Genomic DNA, 25,817 nt, shown 5'->3' with positions numbered 1-25,817 from the left:
TCAAATAAAAGAAGCCTGCAGGGCATATTTCTCACCATCACTCTGCTCTGCTGAAATAATTGTTCAGATAAAACCAGGAAAGATCTTTTTACTTGTCGCATTCAGAAAAAGGTTTCTCTAATGCAGAGCGAAACAGGCTTTTTTTTTTTACTGTGGTCTTTTTAGTCAGCCCAGTCTTCTCACACTCAGCCTGCTAAAAGGTTACAGAATGAGTCTAGAGGTGCCCAGAGGTCCATGTTTGAAACAGAATCCAAACAACAAAGCAGTAAGTAGCTCTGCGTGGCAAATGATGGCTCTTACAGTAAGCTGAAGCTTGAACACTCGTAATAAAAATAAAATAGTTTGGACACAATTCCTTTGTGCCTTGTGCCTTCAATGCCTGGCAATTTATCACAGCCTTTGACAATGCCAAAGTTGGGATGGGGAGAAAATATTTCCTTGCTGTTTACATGACCATTCACAATGCAGATGAAACCATCAGAGGCACTGGGCCAAGGCTTCTGGTGTTTGACCCACTCCTGCAGTGGAGTCAGTGGGAGCCATCCCCACTCCTGTCGCAGGGGAGCTGGCCCCGCCGGTGGTGTCTGGGACGTGAGTGGATGGAGAGCTGTATCAACCAGCAGAGAACACAGCCCTCAGAGGTCTGGGTCACTCATGGATCTTTCCTTAGACACAAAAGCAGCAGCCAGAGAGAGAGAAGATGGGAAGGATGGGAAGAACACCCATAGGTGTTCTTAAAGGCAGATCCCATAAAGCTTCCATGCTTGACAGCTTTATTCTTGGTCCTCAGTTTTAGGGCAAATATTCCTGTTTAATACAAAGACCAGATGATACCCGTGGTCATTCTCAGCTCTTCCAGGGAGGCACTTTGAACCTGGGCAGACTTATGGCACAGCCCTGAGCAAAGGCTGACTCCACCAGCAAGTCTGTTCTTTGGAGAAGTTCCTTTTCCTTCCCTGGCTGCTGGAGAGAGAAATTTACTCCAGGACTATCCAACTCATCTCATACTTCCACTTGGCTGGGATAGCTGACACGTTCAGCTGTGCCCAATCCTTGCCATCTCCAGCACTTAAAACTAGCATAGATCCTTAAGATCCCCCTGGTAAGCCACTGTCTTGGATAAATGCCTGCATGCACCCAACGGTGCTAGGCTGGTTCACACTTACGCCTCAGCAGGACTCACGCACCATCTCACCCAACCCTGAGGGGATCTTCAGAGCCTGCCTACCGGATCAGGCCTCAGTCAAAGGTGTGTTTGCACAAGTCCACCGTCCAAAGCTCAAACATCCTTCTCTGCCAAGCTTGCTCTGCTGTCTGCAAGGGGGTTAGAGGGCTGAGCTAGTGAGGGCAATACATCAAATCACAGCACTTAAATCTGTCACAGCCAGTTTGCAGGAGACCCGGCTTTCACGCCTTGTCAGACTAAGTCATCCTCATGGATTCTGCCCACTGTCTGTGCCCTGCCTAGCCCTTATGAAGTCTGCTGTACTTAACTGAGCAAACTATCAAATGTAAAAGTGCTTTTGCTTGTATTTTGCATGTTTTCCTTGGGTGGAGGGGGGGAAAGGAAAAGTGGGGGTAAGTCAACACAATACTGAAATTACAGAAAGCAAATAAAAATTTTCCATGTAACGCATCTTGGCAGGAACAGGCCGTGAAAAGCAAGGAGTTAGAAGGCCTTGCTAAAGAAAAGAAACAGGTGATTTTAAACAAGGACCAATTGTAATCAGCAGCATTTTAGCTCATTTACTCTGGCTGCTGCTATTTCCCACCTGCTGTTCTGCCAGTCTCTTCTGGATTTCTTGGTCATCACAGATGTCATAAACAACAGGTTTGGAAAGCTCAGACTCAATCCGGGCCAACCAGGTGCGAAGGTTACTCATGTTTTTGTCCAATAGTTGTATAAAAGCAAACGTTTCCTTCAGTTTCTTCACCCTAAGCAAACCAGGAAGAACATTTTGTTACAAAGATCTGCGATCAGTGGAAATGATGTTAGCAGAAGGCGATGACAGACATGGCTTTATGAAGCACTTACTGTCGCACCAAGCTGTTGCCTGTAAAGCAGAGCCATGTTTTAGTCAAAACCTACCTAAACTGCCTCAGCAGGCCTCTGCTCTATGGCTGCAGGAAGGTCTTGTGTGAATTCTTTAATGAAACTATATGAGCAGAATGAATTTTTGTAGCCTCATTCATCTGCTAGTGAGGTCTTCAGTCAGTTCTTGGACATTTGTCTAAGTGGGAGTTTGTACCGTAACATGCCACAGTTAAACTAAAATGGGTATCTATAGTCTGATTTTCCTCCTGTTAATTACATTCAGTGTCTTCTTCAGCAACCAACAGGCCCACCCCAATCAGCAAGGTACCACGCTGCCAAAAGAGGCAGAATTTGCCCAAACCACGGTCCAACACCCTGGGCAAATAGATGCTGACAGGAGAGGAGAAGGCCTAAACAATGGCCACTGTAGAACTTACAGCGCCATGACATTAAAAGCTCTTCTAAACAACACACTGAAATTATCTGAGATGCGCCAGACTCTCCTGGTGGGTGCAAATGCAAAAAACAATCCCAAAGAGGGAGAATATCCAACGGTTAGAGAGAGTTGTGCCGCAGACAGGCAAATGAACCATAGAGACCATTTACTTTTCTTGCAGCTGTTTGTAGCACAGCTCTCAAACTGCAGACAAACTTTTCTTTATTTCCAGCCTTTACAGCATATTCTCATCTCAAAATCCCTTATCAGCCCCTCAAATTATCCAAGTAGCATGTTTCTACATTTTGGCAAATTTGTCCCCGTGTGTTGGAGGAATATCTGTTGGAGGAATATCTGTTAAACTACCTCACTGCTCTCAAATCTTTCCTTGAAATTCTCATTTATTGCAATTCCCAACAAAAATTACTAAAAAGCCCAACACTGGGTTGACACCTTTTCTGACTTCAGACTGGTATCGGAGCTTGCCATCTAGACCTTGATAGTTAATGGAGGAAAAAACCAAAAAACCTAGATCATTATTTCCATCAGACCTGTCTGATGTTGGACATCTGTCCAACATTCAGATCACAACATGAGATGAATAGTACCAAAAAGCACGCATTTCTCTATGTGAACTGCAATGGTCTACCCTGCCGTACTACAGACATCAACACGGCAAGTGCTAAAGTCGGGTGAAATCATTCCACCCCTGTCCTAGGGAGAACCCACTTCTTTGCCAGCATCGCTTCCCCATGCTGTCCTCTTGGCTGCTTGCATCTCTCTGTTGTCTAGTTCTGTCCCTGTGCCTTAGGATGGATTTCTGGACCTTGCATGTGATTTTTAAAATGCAAATTTCCGAATTAAACCCTAAGTTACTGTCTGGACTAGCAACTACCCAGACGAGCCTCATTATCTAAGTCAAGTGCAGTGCAAAAAGTTGAAGTATGCGTTGTGAAAAGGCCAAAACATCAGCCACCCATGACCTGTTTGCCAAAGTGCAGGGAACTGTCACCAGCTAAACAAAACCACCAGCCGGGACTGGAAGGGCAGCTTGTACAAGGGGACCGCTGCATGACCCAAAATGGAGGGGACTGTTTAGGGGTCCGAGATGAACGGTAACGTACTGGGCAACACGAGCGTTGTGCAAGCTAGGACTGTGGCAGGATGGGGGAATGTAATGTCATCTAGTGCAGGCAGGGACAGATTACACCAAGACAGAAGTGCCCTGACAGGGTACCTGGATGCTGGCTTCATGCAAAGGACCTGTCCCTCCTTGCAAGAAAAATGAGTAGTCTCCTGGCCCACTGTCCTGCCTGCTGCCAAACTGTCCTCCTTTAGAGGAGAGAGGTCCAAACTGCCTATGACTGAGCGGATTTTGCAGTTGCCTGTTGTGGCATATGATACAATGAGAGAAGATGTGCAGGACAGCTAATCCACAATGAATATGCCACTCTGTAAGCAACAGCTGATCTTATTAGCAACCTTAAGGTAATCAAAGAAGATATGTACGTCAGCCAGACACTTGATTTAGGTAAAGCACTTATGGAGGAGATGCAGAAATGATCCTGCTGGATTTGTTCAGTCCTATTGGTTACTGTGAAGGTGCAGAGTAATGTCAGCAAATTTGGAGTCTCATATGAATTAGCAACATGGGAAGCAGCTTCCCCTGTCTCTTGTCCCAAAAGGACCAGGCAGTACTTTCAGTTGTTTTATGGGGAGAGAAGATGACAATACTCCTGCAGGTATTTAGCAACTCGGCACTCTTCTAAACATAAAATTAGTCTTGCCTGCTTGATACAACTCTGCAAGCCAGCCTGAAGGATTTAGCCCAAGTCCACGGTCCACCTTGTCACTGCTTTGCACCCACAAAACCACCAATACTGGTATAAAGTGCAAAGCAGCTGCCTCTGCCTCTTTACACTGATGGTGCCTTCCACCACTGCAGCTGAGAGGAAGCCGGCAGATGACGAAAGCATTTAGCTGCTCTTGCTTTCCTTAACAAGCTCTTTTCAGAGCTCTGCTCCCAAGTTCAACCCTGTATGCAGAAGGCATCTGGCTCCCAAGCAAACAGCAGCTATATAAATCTTCCTGCTTCTGGTTCTGATTCGATTAAGTGGTAGTCAACGAACATGTCATGCTCCGGCAACTGTACAGCATTTTCTTGCGCTATCATAGGGTGGCAGTAATTTACCCAGGAGACCTAATTCTCCCTCAACCCTCTCCCCTGCTCCTGTCCCACCAGTCAATTTGGATCCAGGTGGTTATAATGCTCAACAGTGCCTGTGGCTCCCCAGAGCATGTAGCTCAATAAAGACAGGCAACTCAGGAGCCCGGCTCCCTGGAGAGATGGGATGATATAGGCTCTGTGTTGAGCACCAAGGGGAAGAACTGCTAGAAGAGCCAGGCCTGAGGAAGAGTCTGAGCCAAACATCTACGCTGTTGCATTGTTAATTCTGCAAGACTTCAGGCTAGTCAGGAGGAAAGCAAGGCTCCATCGCTGCACTCTCCCTGACTGTATGCAGTGGCAATTTATTCTCTGCGTATTCTATGATGTTCCCCACTAGTGCTTTGGAAATATCTCTCTGGCAACTTGCAAGAGACGCACATGTTGGGACCATCTGACGCTACAGCTGACCTGCCGAGACCACAGCTTACTGTGCTGCTCAGTATCGTCCCTCTGCTTCCTTGTATTCCCTCCTCTGTCTGTATCCACCTGTTTCCTATCCTGAAGTTGCATTACAGAAAAATTCATGGGTTGCAAGGCATCTTTCTTCAGTCTGCATATTGGGTAACAGGTAGGTGAACATAGCCAAGAAGTCCAAAGCAAAACCAAGGGATATTAGATTATAAATAAATGTCTTTATGACTGACAGCACATTCAATAAATTTAAAAAGCAACAGTTTTAGAATCCAAGTGGGTTTTTTTGCACCAACCCCCCTCCCCAAATATTATTTTGTCTTAGAAATCACTTTAAAATTCAAGTTACAGGTATTACCATAAATGCGTGGGTCTTTATCTACTAGTGTTACTAGAAGTAACAGTCTCAAAGACAGCATCACTGTGGTTACTGCGAACTTGTATTTACTTTCTAGCAATTGCCATTACAGAGACACCATTGAAATTAAGTAATTTAACTTGTTAAATATTCTGGATAGAATATGGCATTTGTCAGTTATTTAACCACCCTTAATGCTCAAACTTGAGCTAAGCAGCCAGAGAAGAATAAAAACCTAACAGCAGTTCACATTAGTGCAGTGTGTAAATAGGAGGGCAGCCTTGTCCAGATGTTCACACTGGCTGATCTGCTCTTGCTGCCCAAGGTAAAGGGTAGGGTTCTACACTGAAGCAACAAGGGAAATGATGAAAAATTTGAGCATCCTCAATGAGCACCCTCAACTTACACAGCAGTCACAGGGAATTGCCATTTCTCTGGCTACAGCTCGAAGAAAACCATAAAATAGACTAATTACATCCATAAAAGTCGCAACAAGTTTGCAACAACCATTCTCAGGTGCATTTCTACACGCTGCAAGTATTCTTGCAAACTACCTGCTCTTCACATGAAAGAAACCTCATGAACGCTTTTGAGATGCATCCTGAAGGGACTATTTGTCTGGGAAGACGGGTCTCCTGGGAGCTGGGGGGGGTGTTCAGTGCCAGCCACCAAGCCTGGGGGCAAAAGCTCCCCCCACTTCCAGGTGACCAATCACCCAACACACAGTGAATTAACAGCAATAAAAGTTCAAGTGCAGCAGAGGAAACGAGCTCACTTCTCCCAGTTACCCAGACGGTGGAAGAGGCTGCCACCACTGTTTATTGAATTCTTCCTCCACAAAGTGAAATTCTCAAGTTATTTGGTCAAACAGGCAAAACTTACTGTCTACTGAATAAAGGCCTACCTATCCATAGTTCACTTCCCAATGAGAACCCAACTGCCACCACTCAACATGGCCCCAGAAGCAAAAAAATCGCAATAATAATAAAAATAAAAATCCAACAAATATCACCACTAATCTAAACCCCCTCCCAAAAATCAAACATCTCTTGTACTTTGCAATGGGCCCAGCTTAAAACATATCCTGATTCAAAATAGCGCTTAGACACATACATAAGATGCCTGGGATAAGCCAAACAAAGCCAGTTTCTAAACGTCTTAATCTTTACACCGAAATAGAAGAGGCAGAAAAAGAACAAAACTAGTAGATTATAACTAAAAGCTGGCTGCAAAAGCGAACAGAAGGACTAACTGACCCGACTCGAGATTGGATTTGGGTCTTAATACCCTCGACAAAGTTGCCAGCATTGGGTTACAAGAGAAATGCATTAAGCTGTTTTAGGCTGAATCACTCCATAGCCCCACAAATACACAGACTATTTTCTAGTAACTACTCGGGAAGTATCTAGCAGTAGAAGGCATTTCCAGGTTGACTGAAATGTGTTCATGCGAACATAAAGAACTGCAAAATGCCTGCCAATCGCACTGCATTAGCTGTCAAAATGCTGCAGGAACAGGTACAGAGAAGCTCAAATATGGTAATAAATAACATTAAAATTTTAGTGTCTGAAGGAATGAAAAAAACCCTGATGTATGTTCCAAGCACAAGCACGTATATTCTCCTTCACCAGCACAAATATTATCAGAAAAAGATACTACACACATTTCTTTTTAACCGAAGAGGAGCTGAAATTGCCCTGCCAGCTGATAGGATTGTTTACAAGCCGGTACAGCAAATGAGATGCACAACCCAGGAAACCTTTGTTCAGTAAGTCGCAGGGCGAGCTTAACCATGTGAGGGACAAAAGACCCGATCTGGAGAGGTGATGTCAAAGGCAAGTTTTAGGCCTTTGTATAAGATGCAAGGACGTTTCTCCACACAGTGCCCGGCCCTGGTACCGTGCCAGGAAGCCCCCGTGTTCGCGGGCTGCGGTAGCAGAGCAAACGGCGGGTGTGCCGGAGGAGGCTTTTCTCGCGTCACCATGCCGGCGAGTCCATACGGCTGTTGTCACAGACCTCCGCCGTCTTGGGCGCAAAACCCCCGAACACAGCTGATTTTAAGCAAGAGGCCCCTGGGCGCTATTCCTCCTGCTAAGGCGCTGCGTCTCCCACTCATCCACTTGTCCAAGGCGAACTGCAGCGAGCCACTGGCGCATCGCGCTGCAGTGCCCTTCCCCCCGCCGCCCAAGGCCAGCCGGTCCCGCTGCGCCAGCGATGCCTGCTCCGGCAAAACCCACCGCGACCAAACCCGCAGCCACTTACCAACATGGCACTTACGGTTCGCAAGAAAAAACCATTCCTCAGCTTGCAAATCCCAAGCTGCAAGGGGGATCGCCTGTGCAACCACGGCAGGCATGGAAGAGGAAACCCCTCCTCCACAGATGCCCTATTTATTCGCTGCTTTAGCATCCCGCGTGGGGGGAGGCTTGCCCGTTCTGTCCTGTCCTCCTCCCCGACCCCCCGAGCTGGGGAGCCACTACAGCTCTCCCCAATTTTAACCAATTTTTAATTTGGGTTGGTATTTTACCTGGCAAACGGCCGCATCCCTCCTCAGAACAAAACCACGAGAGCTTTATTCTGACACAAGAGAATTAGCACGCGAAGAAGCGCACGCCGAGCGCCGAGCAGCTGCCTGCGGCTGGTGACAAAAAGGTTGCAGGCTGGAGGCTTCGGCACTGAAAAAGGTAGATGCAGTGCTCATTTCTTGTGTGAAAGAGGGATTGGAGCCTCAGACACAGATGATTTGCAGCAGAGTTAATTTGAAGCGAACCCAAAACCCCGAGAAAATGTACATCCACGCACAGGCACCACACACGCAGATGTATCCTTACTTCCCCTGCATTCTTCTTTCTCACCCTTACCATTATATCCCAGGTATTTAAGTACGAATTAAATCTCCCACACACCAACCTGTCCTCTCTTTAACCTTCCAGTGCAGGCGGAAGGCCTCCAGTGCAAGTAGCCTGTTACGCCGGAGGACAAAATAACCCTAATCTTCATTTATGGTATCATTCGTTTGTGGAAAAACACACTGACATGATTTCTGTGTGTTATGACTGCCAGAGATCACGGGGTGGGAAAAAAAGGCGGAAGTCGAAGAACCTTGGATTGAAAGTCACTCCCCACCCAGCCAATATCAGGAAAAAAATAAAGAAGTTATTATAATCCCACCAAAAATGCAAGGAATGATTTTGAAATCAAAGGTTTTTCAGTGTTCAGGTAAACTTCCGCAGACCTGTATTGGCTTGCCAATCACTCACACTCAATACCTGGCAGGATAAAAAGTGTCTGGGAAGACACCGCACACCGTGAGAGGGCTTCAGACATTTGCACGGGTAAATCACGCCCGTCACCTCAACAGTTCAACCTGATTATGGTCCGGGGAGGTTCAAAAATGCATTTGAAATGGTAGGTCTGAGATGGAAAACGGGGAAATAACCCTCCCAGCTTGACAGGCAGACACCAGGAACGGTGACAGCATGCAGAAGATAGGGGATCCTTTTGCACCGCCAGCTCCCCCCTGCTCCCGGCACACCTCGGCACACATTGCATAACCAAAATAAGTCCAGCCATCCTGCCTGATACGATAATGAGTTCTGTCACAGCTTTTGCACCGAAGCGAAGCGTAATCCCTAAAGGACAGGGAGCCCAGAGAACACGGAAAGAAAGCAGGCACTTAGCGAGCGAGATTTCAACTGCCCAGATTTTTTTTTTGCACCAAAATAATTACAAGAATGAGATTTTACAGCGATACTGCCACAAACCAGTATAATTCTGCTGAACATGGCTGTATCGTTTACCCAGGGGCCTCACTGCAGCATGCTTTGCTTCCCTTGCCATGCAATACTGATCTGCAGCAATTTAAAAAGACCTTTGAACGTGGAGCACACCCACACTGGCTGTGGGCTGCCCAGCTGCAGCTGCGACAGGGTAAGACAGCACACCAACACGTGGTACCTGATGGTCTGCCCTACCAAAGGGTAAGCAACGTGGCCGAAAATAAACAGAGAGACCAGCTGAGAGGAGGTACGAACGCAGCCGCTCCCCATACCTACTGAGCTGGGGACCGCTGCCGCCAGAGCGGCTGTTGGGGCAGCCCAGCTGCGGTGAGGGGGCAGGAAGGAAGGGGAAGCGCAGAGCAGTGGCTCCGTGGAGCTCCCCAATAAAACTTCGTGGAGCCCCTGCACAGCACAAGGGGGTGTCACTGGAGAGCTTCAACTCCCTCCTTTTTTACTGCAACCTGAGCAGTTTCAGGCTGTTTGGGAATTTCAGCCAGGGTATGCAGGAAAGCAGCTGAAAACACCTTGAATCTCCCAAGTTCGATGTGGGAAGGAAGGGGCTGACTTTAGTTGTGGCAGTTTAAGATTCCTGGACCCTGCAATGAGGGCTGGCAGCTTGTCAACATAGGGAAAAGACCCAGTTGCCAAGGATTCACATTTAAAAGAATGAGAAGGCACATTTGGCCTTGCTAGCTTCCCTGTGTTTTCATGCTCGCATTAAAGGTCACAGCCATTTGAACCTATTCCTGATACATACACAAAAAATGTGCCTTTCTCCACAAGGCTGAAAACACGGACCAGACCCACCAAGTAAGAAAACATATCACCATGTGCCCACAGCCAGAGCAGCTGAGAAATGGCATCCCCCTTCCACAGCTTTGCGGCAGTGGGAAGAGCTGCATGATGCCCAGTGGTACAGAAATGCAATGTTTGTTACTGCAGAGACCGGTCTGCAGACCCAAAACTGCCAAAGGCAGCCCCTGATGAAGCTGGTAGCTTTAATGAAGGCTCAAGCACCATCCAAATGCTTTGCACAACCCCAGGCAGTGCAGACACCCTCCGGTGACACCTGGGCTCTCCTCCAGTCTGCCAGCAGGCACTATGCAAACAGCAGCGCGGAAGGCAAACACTTCCCCGCTGGGCTGGGAAGCCAAGCATGGAGTTAGTATCTGTGGTGGATGGGCCAGGGAAGGACACAGAGGAACAAGGCTGTGCACAACACTGTTCCTTGGCAATTCTTGCCAGTTAATGCATGGCCTGGGGTTGCTGCTCCAGAGCATGCCGGGGATGTAAATCCCACTCCACGGGTTTTTGGCTGTCTAGCACCCACATGCAGCCTGTGCACTCCTTCTCCTACTGTTCCAGGCCTTCACTCGGGTGCATGGGCAAACATGCAGCAGTTTCTTCTGGCAGAGTGCTCCTACAAGGCTGGTGACAAGAGAACAAAAACAAGAGATTTTCTGCGTCCATTTTTACAGTCAGCACAACGCTCCCTTTCTGCCTGTTAGTATGTTTGCATTTCCCTTCTATCAACAGAGACTTCAGCACGAGAACCTCCCCTGGTAAGAGTATCTCCTGAGCTCATGTGTTCTCCTTTCCAGGCATGCTAATGTCTTGATGGTTACTTTATCCCACGAGAATTAACATTTTGAGACTTTTCCAAGTTTGCACCAAGCCACCCTCTGGCCGCAACACATGCAGCAAAGCTTTTGTCACCACACAAGCGGAGCACAGGCACATAAGGAAAGTGTTAAGTCCTGCAAGTGCAGCCATATGGCAAATCTGAGCTTGTCACCGTGAACTAAGAGAATCACTTCAAGGACTAAATGGAGAGCTCACCTAATTTGCCCATCTGTCCCAGGACGTTTATTGGTTTAAAAAGGTGAAATAAGCTATCAGGAGGAACGCTCTGTATTGATACACTGGCTTGAGACTGTTTTGGTTTCATGTTGGTATCATACAGCCATAGCCTGCACTAGGGAAAAGATAAAATGTTACTCAGATTGCAGGGTCAGCCATGGAGATACTAGAAACCACAGAACTGAAATTGGCTATAAATCTCAATTAGACTTCTTTGTGGATACAGGTTATTTTATACTCTTTAACCACAGGATCATAAAGTGCTTGTCTACTAGAAAGATTCAGCACCCAGAATGGAGGATTGGCTTTGAATACACAGGTATTAAATGCACATTTTCTCCTCCTGCTCAGTGCATGGCTCTGTAGTTTACTTACTGCCCAAGTCTTGGTCTGCCATGAAGACAGCATGAGATTTGGTCCTTGCCCCTGCGATGGACGGCCACTGGGGGCCACAGGAGTGGTGCAGTGGGCTGTGGTGCACCCATAAGTGCAAATAAAGGCAGCAGCTGGTTACGTGTTTAACAGAAAGTGCTGAAGTCCTATAACTTGTCAAAAAAAAGCTTCAAGTGGTCGCAGATTCGGCACCCAAAAACTCAGAAAATTTTCACTTCGATTTACTTGCCGCAGCTACTGATCTGAAAAGCCAGGAGCAAACCCACCTCCTCATTTCATGGAGGTGCTGTGAAAATAAGTTCCTACAAGCAGTTTTTTCAGGAGCAAGGCAATATTGCCTCCCTGCCATGGTTGAAATTAATCATTTCCCTCCTGGCAGCATTCTCCTACCTCAGTTGCCTCAAACTCTCCAAGGCCCTCTGGCAGTCCTGCCCTGAAGCATCTCCTCCATCCCTTTTATCTTCCCCAAGAAATGAAGCAGTGCCCAATAAAAAGGGCTCTGTCCTGATATGCTGCCACGGCAGCAGTTGTGCAGCACTGCAGTCTCTCTTCCGCCGGGCAGCAGTAGGTACACAGCCTCCATACCACGCCCTGCAGGCTCCAGCCTCCCTGGAGCCAACCCATCCTATCCGTTGAATGAAACTGGTGATGGCAGATGTTTGAAATCACGTGAGGATGTCTGGATTGTGACGGCTTCATGCAACAGGGCCAACACGAATTTTGCCACCACTGTATTTTCATGTGCTCTTTCAGCACAGCTTAAATAAGTTGTGGGTTTTTTTTTAAAGTTTTTGCAAAAGCAAACTAAGAAGAAAGAAAACAGTCTATCATCATGGGGCATCATAAACCATGCTCACAGGCCATCTTGCCTCTAGCCCAAGGCTCCTTGCTCTGCTCCACTCCCCCATGAAGAGGCCCAAGTTATGTCACATCTGTGATCGGTAGAACCACTGCCTCCTCTCCATCGCCTGAGCTTAAGAGAGGCTACCCAAAAGCACAGGAGGAGCCTCCTCTTTAGTGCCCCAAAGCATTCCTGTGAGTGAGGTGGAAATTTCAGTCAACTGAAGTCTAATTTAATTCCTTCAGAATTCAAATCTCAGCAGCAAGCCACCACCATAGCAGCGATCTTGAAATGGAAAGTCGCAAGGTTTTAAACAGGGCAAAATAAACTCTTGGGACCATACTCAGATTCTATTGTGAGTGTCTAGCCTGGTATTATTTATTGCTGAGCAGCCAAGAACAGCCGAGCTGTGAGCCAAGCCCAAGCAAGGTAGATGAGATGAGGGAGTAGATGTGCTACACCCATGCTGCAAAACGCTGCAATAAGCTGAACCTCTCTTAGCATTAACTCCAAGAGGACCAGCAAAGCCCACTGGGCTGCCTGATAACCTTGGTCCACTGAGGGAGCTGCTTAAAACCACATTTTGTCAGATCCTTCCCGTTCATTACCCTGGTCGTGAGCACAAAGTTGGTGGAAATCACAAGTAGAAGCTGGCATGTTCCAGATCTTTTGGGATTAAGAACACAGGAACAATCATAAAGCATCACACCAACTCCCCAGTAGCTGCAATGTCCACTTAGATATCCAATACTGGGAGCTACATTGATGCTCTAGGCAAATCCACATTAATGTACCTCATTAATAAATAGAAGCATAGAAGCATAAAGCACCACCATGCACTTGTCTGAACATCAAGATTTAAGACATCCCAGGTAGACAAACAGGTGGTCTGCTGTCACAGGCTACTTGAGTAAGACTGCCAGATCTCTCTCTAAATATCCCATCAGTTCTTTAGCATATTTTCCTAAACATTATTAGAAATGTGCCATGTTTGCCTCATTTTTAAAATAGTACATTTTAATCTGCATTTAAAAATTGCTACAATTCAAAACTAACACTCAGCAGAACTCAAATGATCATAAACATGTTTTTAGAGTGGCATGTTACCATAAGATGAGAATAGAAAAAGTGCTGTTACAAAAGTGAAGCTTTCTTTCCTATACCAGATCAAATAAAAAGACACCTTGAGACAAACTATTGCAAGACTATCTGCAAGGTGTTAGATCTTAAGAGGGCAGCTTCTGCTTAATCATTCACGGCTCATGTGTCAACATTAATTCAGATCTCATTCCTGATTAAGATCCAACACACTCAGCACTACATTGTCACAGCACAAGGGCAGCCTTATCTGTCCCAAATGTTAACTGAGCAAGAGAGCTTCTGCAGGCCCAGAGAGAGGCGGGGTTTACAAGCGAAACAAAACCTTGGGAGATAAGTTTAGACAATACTAATTTGGTGTTAGCATTATTATTTCTGGATTACTAATAAGCTCGGGCAGGCGGTGAGACCAGCCTAGCATCCTCCTCCCAAGCTGTGGTAGAAACTCAGAGATAATAGTGAAATGGGATCGTCTCGGTAAGGCTAGTACTAAAATGATCATGATGTTCTTAGCTCTGTCAAGTATAATAAAGATGTTTAATCCTTTAAGAAGAGGTCATTGCCTAGACGACGCAGGTTTTAATTTCAACTGATAGTATTTTCCATTTCACTATCATGCAGAAGATCCTGAATTTAAAAAATAAACTCATGGTATGGTCTTTCAGTTGTTTTTAGGAAAGAGACTGAGTAAAGAAATAGCACTAATATTAAATGAAATTTCATACACTTTTGAATGTAAAAAAGGAACATTATTATTACATAAATCTGACTGTGTACAGAGACAGGCCAGGAATCTATTCCCAAATTCTGTGCATTCAGACATAGTGTGAAATAGAGCCTTGTCTTAAAACAGGAGGCTCTCCTAAGGAGCCCAAATTAACTCCTACTGTACTGCCTTAAAATTAAGTTGCAATTCAACACATGAATCAGAGAAATCACTTTGACTCTTGCTTTTACATAGCTCCCATGATTAAAATTATACTGTATATGAATTCTTACACCCTGCCCTCTACCATTAGGTAAATTAAGACATCTGGTGTCATAATACAGCAACAAGTCATAACAAAAAAGCATTAACTTCAGTTTAATTTGACTCTCAACAATAAATTTCAACAGAACTGAGAAGTCGTGTCAGTCTGTTTCTGATGGTCAAGGACACTAGCCTCTGACTTTTATCTCATATAAAACACTGAAAATCATTTTCTTACCGTGCTCCAATGACATCGAAGAGATGCTGCCAGCGATCGTTGATTTTGTTGAGTTTATCATCTATTTCTGCAACTCGGCTCTTGTTGCTAGCCTTGATTAGCTGATCGCCCATTTGTTTCAAGTGAAGCTTATTTTCACTGAACAGGTTTATTTCTTCCATGCAATCCTGATAAATATACACAAACATTGCTTAATTCGTGGGCAAAACAAAACAACAAAACCAAAACTTTCTGTTTCTTTTCCCACGCGTGTGTTTGATGTTAAGTCAGGTTTGGCTGGCGCTGGCTGAGGTTTCTACATCAGCATGTAGAACTCTTTCACTTAAAACAAAACAAAAAACCCCCTCAATGGAAAAGCACTCTCACAATGAAGCCACTATGAAAAAATAAGCAGCTTAAAGACTTGCAAGTGCCAGGAGTAAGTACTCCTAAAAATAGCAGTTTAATGTTCTAATTTTGTCTCTGCTTTCCTGATTAAATGTAATTTTTCAATCAAGCTACCTCAAAAGAACCCAAATTCAAGTCTAGGATGGCTTTATTTTGCTGGTATTCTTATCCAGAGGAGATCTGGGATTAGATATCGAGACCTTTAAGCCATGGGTAGGAACACTGCAGCAAAATAATGGTCCTGTTTAAAATCAAGCCAATACGGAAGTATTAGAAAGCACTAACTGCATTGACTACCAAGGAGAAGGGGTAGAATTAGGTTTTATTTTTGTTTGTGGTAACTTCTTGTTTGCCTGGCATAAGACCTACCCTGTTCTTCGGTCTTTTCTTTGCCCTCTGACTACCAGTTTCATAACCACTGACACAGGTGAAGGTGGTGAGAGCAGTGAGACCTCCCAGGACACCACTGATCCCCAGCAAGGAAAGCTCTGCGCAGTGCTGGACATGTAGGTGTGACCAACAACCCCAACAACCCAGACCCCCACCACCGCAACCCACATACATCACACTCCATGCCTAAATGCAGTCGGGTGGCCCTTCTGTTTTGCATTATGCTCCAAGTCTGAACATGAAGAAGATAGGAGCTGAGGCTAGAAAAGCTCATCTTCTCACAAAAACCTGTATGTGCTGGTTTTATATCACATACCGCTTCCGAGAGGCATGGAAGAAATGAGGAATGGTGTCACTATAATGAGCTGTCAGACTGCAATTGAAGAAAAATGGCCTTACTACTTACCTTTTGCAATTTGTCTATCATGTCTTCAATGCTAACGTCTGCAGTCTGCAACACTTTGCTTTCCATTTGTACCAGCCAGGAGCAGAGCTCCTTATTCTTTTCATTGAATACAATCCACGCATTGAGCCTGTCCTCGATCTCCTGCTTACGCAGAGACACCTATGGATAAGCACACACATGAACTGCTGGCAACATCTTTCTCAGGAAGGAAAACAGCAATTATGAGCCTTCTAATTTCTCGTCTGCATTTGATCACATTCCATTTCGCAAGAGCAGTTATAAAATATCTCTGGCTTTCTTTTCAAAGCCAGCAAGCAGATTGTTATTACATCTTATTTTGGATAGCAGGGCCAAAAGTTGACTAGCAAACACCAGATTCTCTCCCTTAGAAGAATTAAACTGAGCGACAGCTTTATAAATAATGAGCTTATATAACAATTTAAGTATTACTCAGTGAAAACCTGAAAATGCCAAAGGAGGAATATAAAATATATAATTACTACATACTGTTTAGTACGGTCTCATATATAACACAAGAGAAATAACACCGAGGTAAGTTCTTATTTTTCTGCAACAGTAAGAGAAACTTTGCAACTACTGACTGCAGTTATTTTATCTCTATAAAAACCTCCCTCTTTTCTTTCCATTTGCTTGCCAGTTCTTGGAGAAATTAAAAAAAAAAAAAATCAACATCAAGAATCTATCCTTTTTATTGAAAATTATGGACTTTTTTCCTCAAAATTAAATTTGCTAGGACAGATAAACAAATTGTCTAGATGGAGGAATTAAGGCCTGATGCTGCCTGAACCAGCAAAGCTAATGTCACTGCTCCAACATCTCAGAAAGAAGCAGGGTCACTCTTCTACTAGCTAATAGTACTTATTTCTAGCCTCCGGGTCTTAAATATCTATTTGTATTCATTTATCTACTTCGATGGATTCCTGTACTAAGATATATGGGACAAAAGGAAGTGAAAAATGGTACAAGTTCTGCTAAAACAAAACAAGACAAACAACTAACCCCTCACCAATAAACTTTGTGTAAAGACTGAGCATAACATTTTGCTTGCCTCGGCTGCGAATGGCCAGTCTAAACATCACCCCATGGCAGGCAACACTCCCTCTTCACATCTCAAATGCACCTTACACAGCATATGACTCCTCAAAATTCCACTACTGATTCTCCTAGACTAATCTCTAACACTGTTTTGTACCTCAGAGTGAAGTTTAAGTGTGTAGTGTGGAAGCAAGACCAGCTCCACATAACACCAGGATCAAAATAGGAGGCACCAAGTGATCTCCCACTATATTGCTTTTGTCCTTTAAATTCTGACTTTTTTTTAAGGAGGGGATGGGGAAGTTAAAGTGATTTCTAAATCCTTCATGCTGATCTATGCAAAGAGATACGGCTGAAAGCACTGCCTTGGGACACAGGGAAACAACCTCCAAAGTTCATAATGGGAAGAAGTCTCCTGGAGACCCCAGGGACCTCAGAAAGTCTCCCCAAGAGGGCCTCTGCTCTGGGATGCTCCCTCATACCCTCAGCCTCAGAGGTATGAAGGGTAAACCCCTCATCCTTTCTCTACCACTTGCAGCATCTCCCGTGTGCGGAGACAAGTTAACTTGGTCAGTGGAAGAGACTATGCATGTCAGCAAAACCATTGTTACATCCTGAAATGATCCTGACTCCATTTTTGCCTGCTAGGCACAGGGCAAGGCAGGATTTTAAGAGCAGGAAGCACCTTTTAGCTGGCTAAGCAATACACATTGGGGGTAAACCAAGAATGAGCCAAAAAACGCCAGACAAGCTTCTAGGAACGTGAGCCTTTCAAGCCAGGCCTTGCTTTGAGCACTTTCTCTTTGGACCAGCTGCTCTGCGATATCAGATCCAGTTTTGCATCCACAGCGTGATCCAGAAGCAACAGGGGCATTCCCAAGGCAGGCTAAAAGAATATCAAGGCCCAGGCATCCAACCTGTATGCTAGCGTTCATTAGGACAGGATACCCGCTGATATTAATAGTTAAATCTTTGACCTACATGTACCTTGCAAGGGCTGCGATGTAAATGCTAATCCCTTGACTGCATCTGCTCACTAAGTGTGCCTGTGCCCCTGCCCAGGCCAGCACAGGCATCCCGCGGCCCTGACAGCTGCAGCCGCGTCTCGCTCTCAAAGGCTTTCACCTCGCTGCATTTATACTGCAGGTCTTCTTTTTTTCCACACAATACATCTTGATCCTCTAATTTGTTAGCCAAAACAAAGCAGTCGTGCCAGCAGCAGAACCGATAAAGTCTGCTTTCCTACCCTCGTGTCCAGCGCCGAGCATCAGTGCAGGCTCTCCGGGGGCTCACGAGGGCTGTGCACACATCGCAGTACGGCTCTGCGCCGCAGCACTGAATAGATTCCTCCCACTACAGATTTTTGTGTGCCTAACACAGTCACATTAATGTCACCCCTTTCTTCTCTCCAAGACAGACTCACCTAAACCTTGTTCCCTCAGGAAATTAAAATAGAAATTTCGAATAAAATCTGAACTTAAATTACTACAGGAAATTACTGCTTGGATAGACTGTAGTGGGGTACACAGAAAAGATAGCTTAATTTTCAGGGCTGTTCACCACAGCTGAAACAGCAGGCATCAGCAGTTCACCAAAAAAGGAAAAACAACAAAGTCCTCTCATTTATAGGTTTAACTACAGATTTCCATTAGGAAAATGGTTCAGGCACTTTGATTTAAAAATAATGGCCGATATTTCTCAGGAGGGGGGAGGGTGTCTCCAGATTTATTTTCAGAGTTCAGAAACAATAACAGAGAAAACACTGGTTGTAGATTAACCGTCCCATTTAAAGCAAAGATACTAAACTCTTCTTTCTCGTTGCAACGCAAAAAATAAGCCCAAATAACTATTTCATCACACCAAAGTTTGTGAAATAAGCATAGCTGTTCATCACTCTTGCAATATTCCCACTAATGTTGCTTTACCTTTACCTGAGCAAGGGTTAGACATGAAATACTAGCTCATTTCAATACTTCTTTACAAACTGTAAAATAAAAGCTATTGACTTGTGAGTAAAGAGAGGCAGGAGTTTGGCGAGCTGGCATGTAGAGCCATCCAGAGTAACTTAAGACCCTGAAGTATTTTACTTCTTCCAACCCTGTTAAGAGGGCAAAGTAACCACGCTGCATAATGACTGCATAATAACCTAATGAATCAAGTTCATGTGACTTTGCTGGTAAATGTTCCCCAGCAATTTTACATGCAGCGCTAAATTAAGTGTAATATAGCAACAAGCCACAAAGAATGCAAATGTTTCACAATATTTTACTGCTACAGAAAAGTCAGTTCTTAATGTGTTTAAACCCAGGGAGTCAGCATTTGAACACATTTAAGTTTTCTTTATCAACTCTCCCGGCATTTTTTTTTTCACATCAGCTTGCAAAGACCTCCCCCTTCCTTTCCCTGCTTCACGCCCTCGGGCAATTCCCCTGTCTATCCCTCTCCGCCCTCCCTTTGGCAGCCCAGAACAAAGCCACCCATTGCAGTAAACAGGCGCATCTGAGCTCTGTGCAATTCAGGCACTCACTGGTTACAAAGGGTTTGCAAAAAAGCCCAATTCTCAGCAGTCTGTGTCCAGGAAACAAAGGGCAAACTTCAGCCCTGGCTTGCAGCAGGAGAAGCCCCATCCCCACCCAGCCCCGAGCGAAATCCCATCTGCTCACCCGCTCCCCCTTCCCTGCCAGGCCCTGTGAGTATCCCGGGATAAAACCCCAGGGGAGGCGGCAGACTTACGCGCAAGCAGAGCTCTTCCCACTGCCTGTGCAAGTGTTCCACTTGCTCCTTGAGCACCACCATGTCCTCGCCGAGGATGCAGTGAGCCAGCTCCACCTTCATGGCCCGCAGCTCCTTCATGTCGTGGGCCCAGTCTGCCAGCGCCTGCTCCAGCTCCTGCATGGGAACGCACCCAGACCAAGCCTTGGCACTAAGCTCCTCTGCTTTCCAAACCTGCTCGTTAATCCCCTGCCCGGCCTGTGGGGGAGGAGAGGAGGGGAATGCGCAGCGCTCTCCCGCTGAGCGGGACGGGGTGGCCGTGCGTTGGCTCAGGGCCTGCCTGGGAGCCCGCTGGAGCCCAGGGCAGAGCTGCTGCTGGTGGACTGGTGCAGCAGCAGCCTCACCGCACCCAGAAGGGCCGAGGCGCTGCCTGACCCCCTGCAGCTCCCCCGGCTCCAGGGCAGCCTTCGGGGTCTCACATCCAGGAACATGCCCACTTAGTTGGGTTTTCTGTTCTGGGGGTTTTTTTTATTATTTCGGCCAAGTTGCTCTCCACCTGCATTTGTTCCAATTTCAGGTTGTTTATTTAAATGCTGAAGAAATAAAATTGGTTCCCTTCTCTAAGGAATGATTTCCCAGGCACTTCATCAGATTGGTCAGAAATGTGGAGCTTTTAAACTGCTCATTCACAGAAACACACTCTCTCTTCTGCTTTGTTCCCCCGACTCCCCTTTCCCTTTATAACAAGGTTATGCATTTTCCTTATCGGTGTTAAAATTGTCACCTAAATGGCAGAGACACCCAGCGTGCAGCTGGGAAACACGATACTCTGCACCCGAGGTACCAGGTCCCATTTCGCAAGGCAGTTGCTGGGAAGTGTCACTGGCTCCTCTAACGAAAACAGCTCTTGCAAAGGATCCGATTTGTCTCATTTTAAAGGGAAAAAAATTGTGAGTGTTTGTATCAGGAGAAATGTGCTGGGTCCAAGCCCTGCGAGCATCTTCACAGGTCTTTTGATCCAGTCACTTACCTAAATCATAAAAAAAAAAAAATTGATCTGCTTCAACACTGAAGGAAAAAACCCAGACAAACCTGAGACTAAACTTTACCTGAGCTCACAACAAATTGCTCCCTATGAATGTGCACCCATGCACTTATATATCTTAACAAGGGTTGAATCCCTGCATTAATGGAGCAAATGATGGAATTTCATGGGACTTTGCTAGCCTTGTGTAAGGACCAGGCCTGAGAGCAAAACAGCTTTATTCCACAGAAGAGTGAAATGAAGGGAAAGGAAAGGAGGTCCCTTCTCCCCCACGCCAGTTTGGTCCTTTATTTTATTATACTGTGACACCCAAGAGCAGCAACTGCACTGGCACTATCTGACCCTGATGCCTCTGCGGCTGAATTTCTCTTACGGGAATAAGAGGCAGGAGCTGTGCTGCCATCTCACAAATAATTCAGGGCTACAGCAAGACTGCTGCCGTGGGAAAGGCAGCCAGCACTCACAAAGAAGATTTCAGACAGCTGATAATGAGTTCAAAGCCTTGGCTCATTAATAAGCTTATTTGCTCCCACTACATAGGTCAACAATTCAGTTCATAAAAGGATGATGAAAGACTGACCAGTCCAGACAAAATGTCTCCTATCCCTTGGCAATGCTTTCCTTGCCATTTAGTTTTCATGGTGCACTATGGGCTGCAAGGGCTTTTGCCACTCCCTTACTCTTAATTTTCCTTCCCTTTAATTATTCTCAGATCCCGCAGGTGTGCATGGTGCTTTGCAGTCTTACAAGGTCTCTCGCCTGAGGAGCTACCTGTCCAAAATGGATTGGAAAACAAAAAGGGAGACAGCCGTGCCTCAGCCTAATGGAGAGCAGCCAATTGAGCTGAGACCAGGGAGTTTCTTCCCTTTTGCTTGAGGAACTGCTTATTTTATAAATTCAGACTGTGGAAAGGGAGCAGAAGCACGAAAAAAAAATCCAAACACTACTATTCTTCTTTTTGGTCAGCTGGACTTTGCAGATTAGCAGCAATCAGGATGGTATAAAGGAGAGCAATTCAGTGTCACTGAAGAGCAGGTAAGAGAGAAAACTGATTTTACAGGGATCAGGTGTTGTGCAAAGACTACATCTATTTAAATACAATATGGCTGTTAAATACCTTAATGTGTTCCTTGGCTTTGTAGAGCTCTTCATGTTCAACTGGAAGTGGATCTTTCACTTTCTCCTTCAGCTCTCGCAGCATGCTTTCTAATTCCTTGGTTTGCTTTTCACAGCAGTCCCAACTCTGCTCAAGGAGACCCAAGGAAGTTATAAAAGGTTAAGATACTTGATCATGACATACTGTGCGGTAGGGATATGTTACAAAATAGCCTCTTCAACCCACTGAAATTAATCTTGTGCTCTGGTTATTTGGATTTTCTGGTCGATACATTGCAGCATCCACAAGAATTTGGTGCATGGATTTACAGAAGAACTTGCACCCTCTCTTGTATTTAAGGTTTGTCTTACAGAGCATTTATGCTAATACTGTTTGCATAGTTTTTGGCCTGGGGATTGTATTGATGACAGTATTCAATTTTAAGACATACCTATATGCTGTCTAGCCATGAAAGCAAATTTATTGCTCTAAGGAAATAAATATGACCTATCCTTCTGTTTAGAGGTGCAACAAAAGGAGAAGCAACGAGTCATGCAAACTCCCTCTAAGCGAAATTGTAGCTCAGGCTTCACGGTCTGAAGCAGGAGAGAGCTCCAGGCCACAGGGAACACGAGAACAATCAGAGCGGGAACATCCATTGTAGCAACAAATGGATGCCAACCCCGTTTTCCTTTGGAGACTCAGGGGACCGCAGTTTTAGCTTCCCACAAGCCCAGATGGCACATGATAGGCACTTCCCTCAGAGGCCCTCTGCAGCAAGCAGCAGCTCAGCATTTGCCCTGTGCTACAGAGCTCAGCCCTGGGGACGGTGGGGCAGTGAAGTTCTCGAGACCCAAAGCCAGAGAAGCAGGTGCCGCTCCTCCCCGGGGAGGGCATCATCTACCTGTAGGGTGCCGCTGAGCTGCACCTTCTTCTTCTCCAGCTGGACCTGGGTGTCCCCCCAACTCTGCTGTAACTGGCTGAGCTCCTCCTGGAGAACAGCATTGGTCTCGGGATCGGAGACAGTGCGTAACTTCTCCCCGACATCGATGATTAAGGAGTACATGGCTTGCCACCTCTGAAGAATCACTGCCTTACTCTTTAAAAGAAAAAAAAAAAAAAATTAAGTTTCTAAGCTGTTCTTAGCAAGCTTTAGAAGCCCACTCCTTGCATTTCACTTGGTAAGAAGGGAAGACTCACAAAGGGAGTTACAAGGCACTAGTTTGCTCACATTCATGAAAGAATAATGACTAGATCTTCTCCTATTTGCTTTTTTAATTTCAGAAAAATCAGATTCCTTCTCATCTATAAAACTCTACAATAGCTTTTCACAGACTGAACCTAGGGAGTGAAAGTGCAGCAGTTACAAAAAGATGGAAATTCAGTTGTCTGAGTTATTCTGAATAAAAAACCAGTTTAAGTTCTGTTAGCACCTCTAGCATCAACAACTAAGACAAATTTTGTCAGAGATAACAGCTCTGTTAATCATGACATACCCCAAGTGAAGTAAGCCATCAATAATTTGCCTACAACTCAAGTTGGTCTATTATACAAGGAGATATGATCATTGTTTCTTTCTGTAAAACAACAGCAGGAAGGAAGGGCAATTTGGAGTAGGAGGGAGAAGACTTTTTGGCTTTTGTCATTAAGGAAAAGCATGAGTACTAACTTGGAAAATCTACTGAATATCATCTTTACATAGTAGGTAAAAATAGAGATGAAATAAATAGGGCAAGCGCCAAATGGAATACTGGTAATGTGTTAATCCATCAACATTAGGTGTGTGGGAACACAATAAATCTTGGACCATGCAAATAGCATTCAAGAATGTATTTTTGAAAGGTTTTAGATTGCCTTGAGCAACCATCAAGTTCACTGCTTGTTTTTACTTTCTTATAAAACAAAGAGGTGCATAACTAAATGGAAACCCAAGATACCCAAAATTAACAAAGAAAATATTTTTTTCCACTGCATGTAAAATGCAGAACTTGCTACCCTGCAGAACTGCTGCCTAGGTCTGTGCATCCTGGAGTGGTGGCTCCAAGGACAGACCCCCTTGCAAGTGCTTTAGCCTCTGCTCCTGGCACCTCCTGCCCATCCCTGCACACACAGGACCCACATGGCCTGTCTTGCCTGCTTCCTTCAGGCAAACTGCAAGGCCTGCATTCAGCAGCCATCTCAAGAAGGTGCACACGGAGCTAGAGGGTACCTGCAGACCAGGGTTCCTGCCTTATCTCCCTGGCACCCTGCATTTCCGTGTTCCTATCAGTAATATTTTTAAAGCATACAAGGCTACTAAATGACAACGTTGACCAGGAAGTTTCCCAGTATAATGAGCCTTTCACAATGTCACTGTTTTCTCATCTGTGCTCAGCTTTAAGAAAAACCGTCAGCAATTGTTTTTCCCCAAAAACCATGTGATTTTAAAGCTTTTCACCTTACTGGATAGAAGTTGTTTCAGTCTGAGAAAAAACACAGATTTTAGATTTGTGAGAAATAAATACAGTACCTTGAAATCATGAATTAGATTTCTAAGCTGGTAAAGACTATAGCAGTCCTGGCTCTTCACAGCTATGAGGAAGCTGTTTGTATCAGCAAGAAATCTGCTCAGACTCCGCAGGGAACTCCTGAAAAGCTGCCACTGGCTCACGAGTCCATCGATATCTTTCTTCCTCTGCTGAACCATCCGGATAACATTCTGCCACTGCTCTTTCAGCAATGTGAGCTTGGAAATAAACTCTGTTCTGAAGATGACAAGTGTTGAGTGTTAATATACTTTGATCTCAAGGCTGCATTTTACAATAATTCTGATGGATTTCCATTTGTAATATTATATTCCAATTACAATACCCAACTATGCAAAAAGCTTTATGCAGCCCTAAGCTCCGCCCTGCTCTCTGTATTCCATCTTTTAAGCAATCCAAAAAAACTTTTACGTGATACAAGAATGGATAATGCAAGTCATTCTTGCTATTGTGGCATAGCAACATATATAGTAGAGAAATCACAAAACCAATATGCACTTGTCTGAAGAAGAAGGTCAATGCAAGTGAGACAAGATCTTGGATTATGCTACAAAACTGATCTGTGCTTTTAGCAGGCTGTAAGATGAGTTCAACCATCATTGTATCCTACAGCAGAGGGACCTAACTGCAAAGTGAAAAGGCTCTGTGTTATTACTGAACCCATTCAAGCGGTTTTTTGGCCTCTCCTACAACATGGTTAGATGATCCAGCAGATCTGTCTGGAGTGGTTAAGACAATCTCCATCTATCAATTCTGCTCCTCTGAAGGAGGTCATGGCCCCCAGATTAGCTCTCACACAAACACCTGTGTTTGTGGGCCTAGCTTCAACACAAAAATCCAGCAGCTTTCCTTAGTTTAGCCTTACCTTCCCTGGCAGCTTTAAGCCAAGCTATGGACTTCGTACTGAAGTGGCTGAGGGGAGCGCACACACTGTCCTGCCAACTCTCTGGAAGCAGCAAGCTCTGGCAGAGGCGTAATGTGTTCACAGCAGAAATGCCTGAGGCAGTGGAACGTCTGCTCACAAATACTACTTGCTGCTTCTCACTTACATTGATTAAGAGAAAAGTATAAGATCATACTGATAAAAAACAGGCTTAGCTACCATATGTTTTGGGTTTCGTGGGATGACTCAATGCCCTGTCATGCGTGCCAGGGGCAACGTGGATAGTCTCACACCTCTGCACTTCAAAAAGTAGAGAGGTCTAGGAAGAGAGAAAGGATCCTTCATATGCAGCATCCTCATTACCCTCTGTAAGAAGGTAGCTTCTTAACCACAGTTAGAGTTTCAAAGACTGCGGGCTAGCAGTATACAAGGAAGCCTCCTGTTCAGGAGCAATTATTTTTGTTAGGCAGAACATCCAGTTACTATCCAAAATGCAGTCTGGCCAGGGCACCTGTGTTTCTTTCTCATTGCACCTCCTCACACTTTTGCAAAATGTGCCAGGGAGTTATTTAAGGAGTGAACCCAGTCAAGAATTTGGGTTTATGTCCTCATGAGAGCAAAGATTCAATACCAACTCCAAAGGAGAGAGCATATCCACTGAATTACCAAGA

The 25,817-nt window shown here is 45.1% G+C and overlaps 1 protein-coding gene across 1 annotated transcript in view; it reads right to left on the bottom strand.

Annotated features, from left to right (window-relative positions):
• The window catches only part of SYNE2 (spectrin repeat containing nuclear envelope protein 2), a 177,613-nt gene that overhangs the window by 17,762 nt on the left and 134,034 nt on the right, over nucleotides 1–25,817 (bottom strand). Inside the window, exons 96-102 of the mRNA XM_059819247.1 lie at nucleotides 24,248–24,482; nucleotides 22,643–22,837; nucleotides 21,760–21,885; nucleotides 19,619–19,774; nucleotides 15,830–15,988; nucleotides 14,647–14,813; nucleotides 1,773–1,935 (exon numbers count right to left, since the gene is read on the bottom strand). Of these exons, the coding sequence (XP_059675230.1) occupies nucleotides 1,773–1,935; nucleotides 14,647–14,813; nucleotides 15,830–15,988; nucleotides 19,619–19,774; nucleotides 21,760–21,885; nucleotides 22,643–22,837; nucleotides 24,248–24,482 (1,201 nt within the window). The remainder of the gene's footprint in view (nucleotides 1–1,772; nucleotides 1,936–14,646; nucleotides 14,814–15,829; nucleotides 15,989–19,618; nucleotides 19,775–21,759; nucleotides 21,886–22,642; nucleotides 22,838–24,247; nucleotides 24,483–25,817) is intronic.

Source organism: Gavia stellata, chromosome 7 (assembly GCF_030936135.1).
Source record: "Gavia stellata isolate bGavSte3 chromosome 7, bGavSte3.hap2, whole genome shotgun sequence".
NCBI classification, from domain to species: Eukaryota; Metazoa; Chordata; class Aves; order Gaviiformes; family Gaviidae; genus Gavia; species Gavia stellata.
Note: the sequence above shows the minus strand (reverse complement) of the source record. Positions and strands in the feature narration are given on the sequence as shown.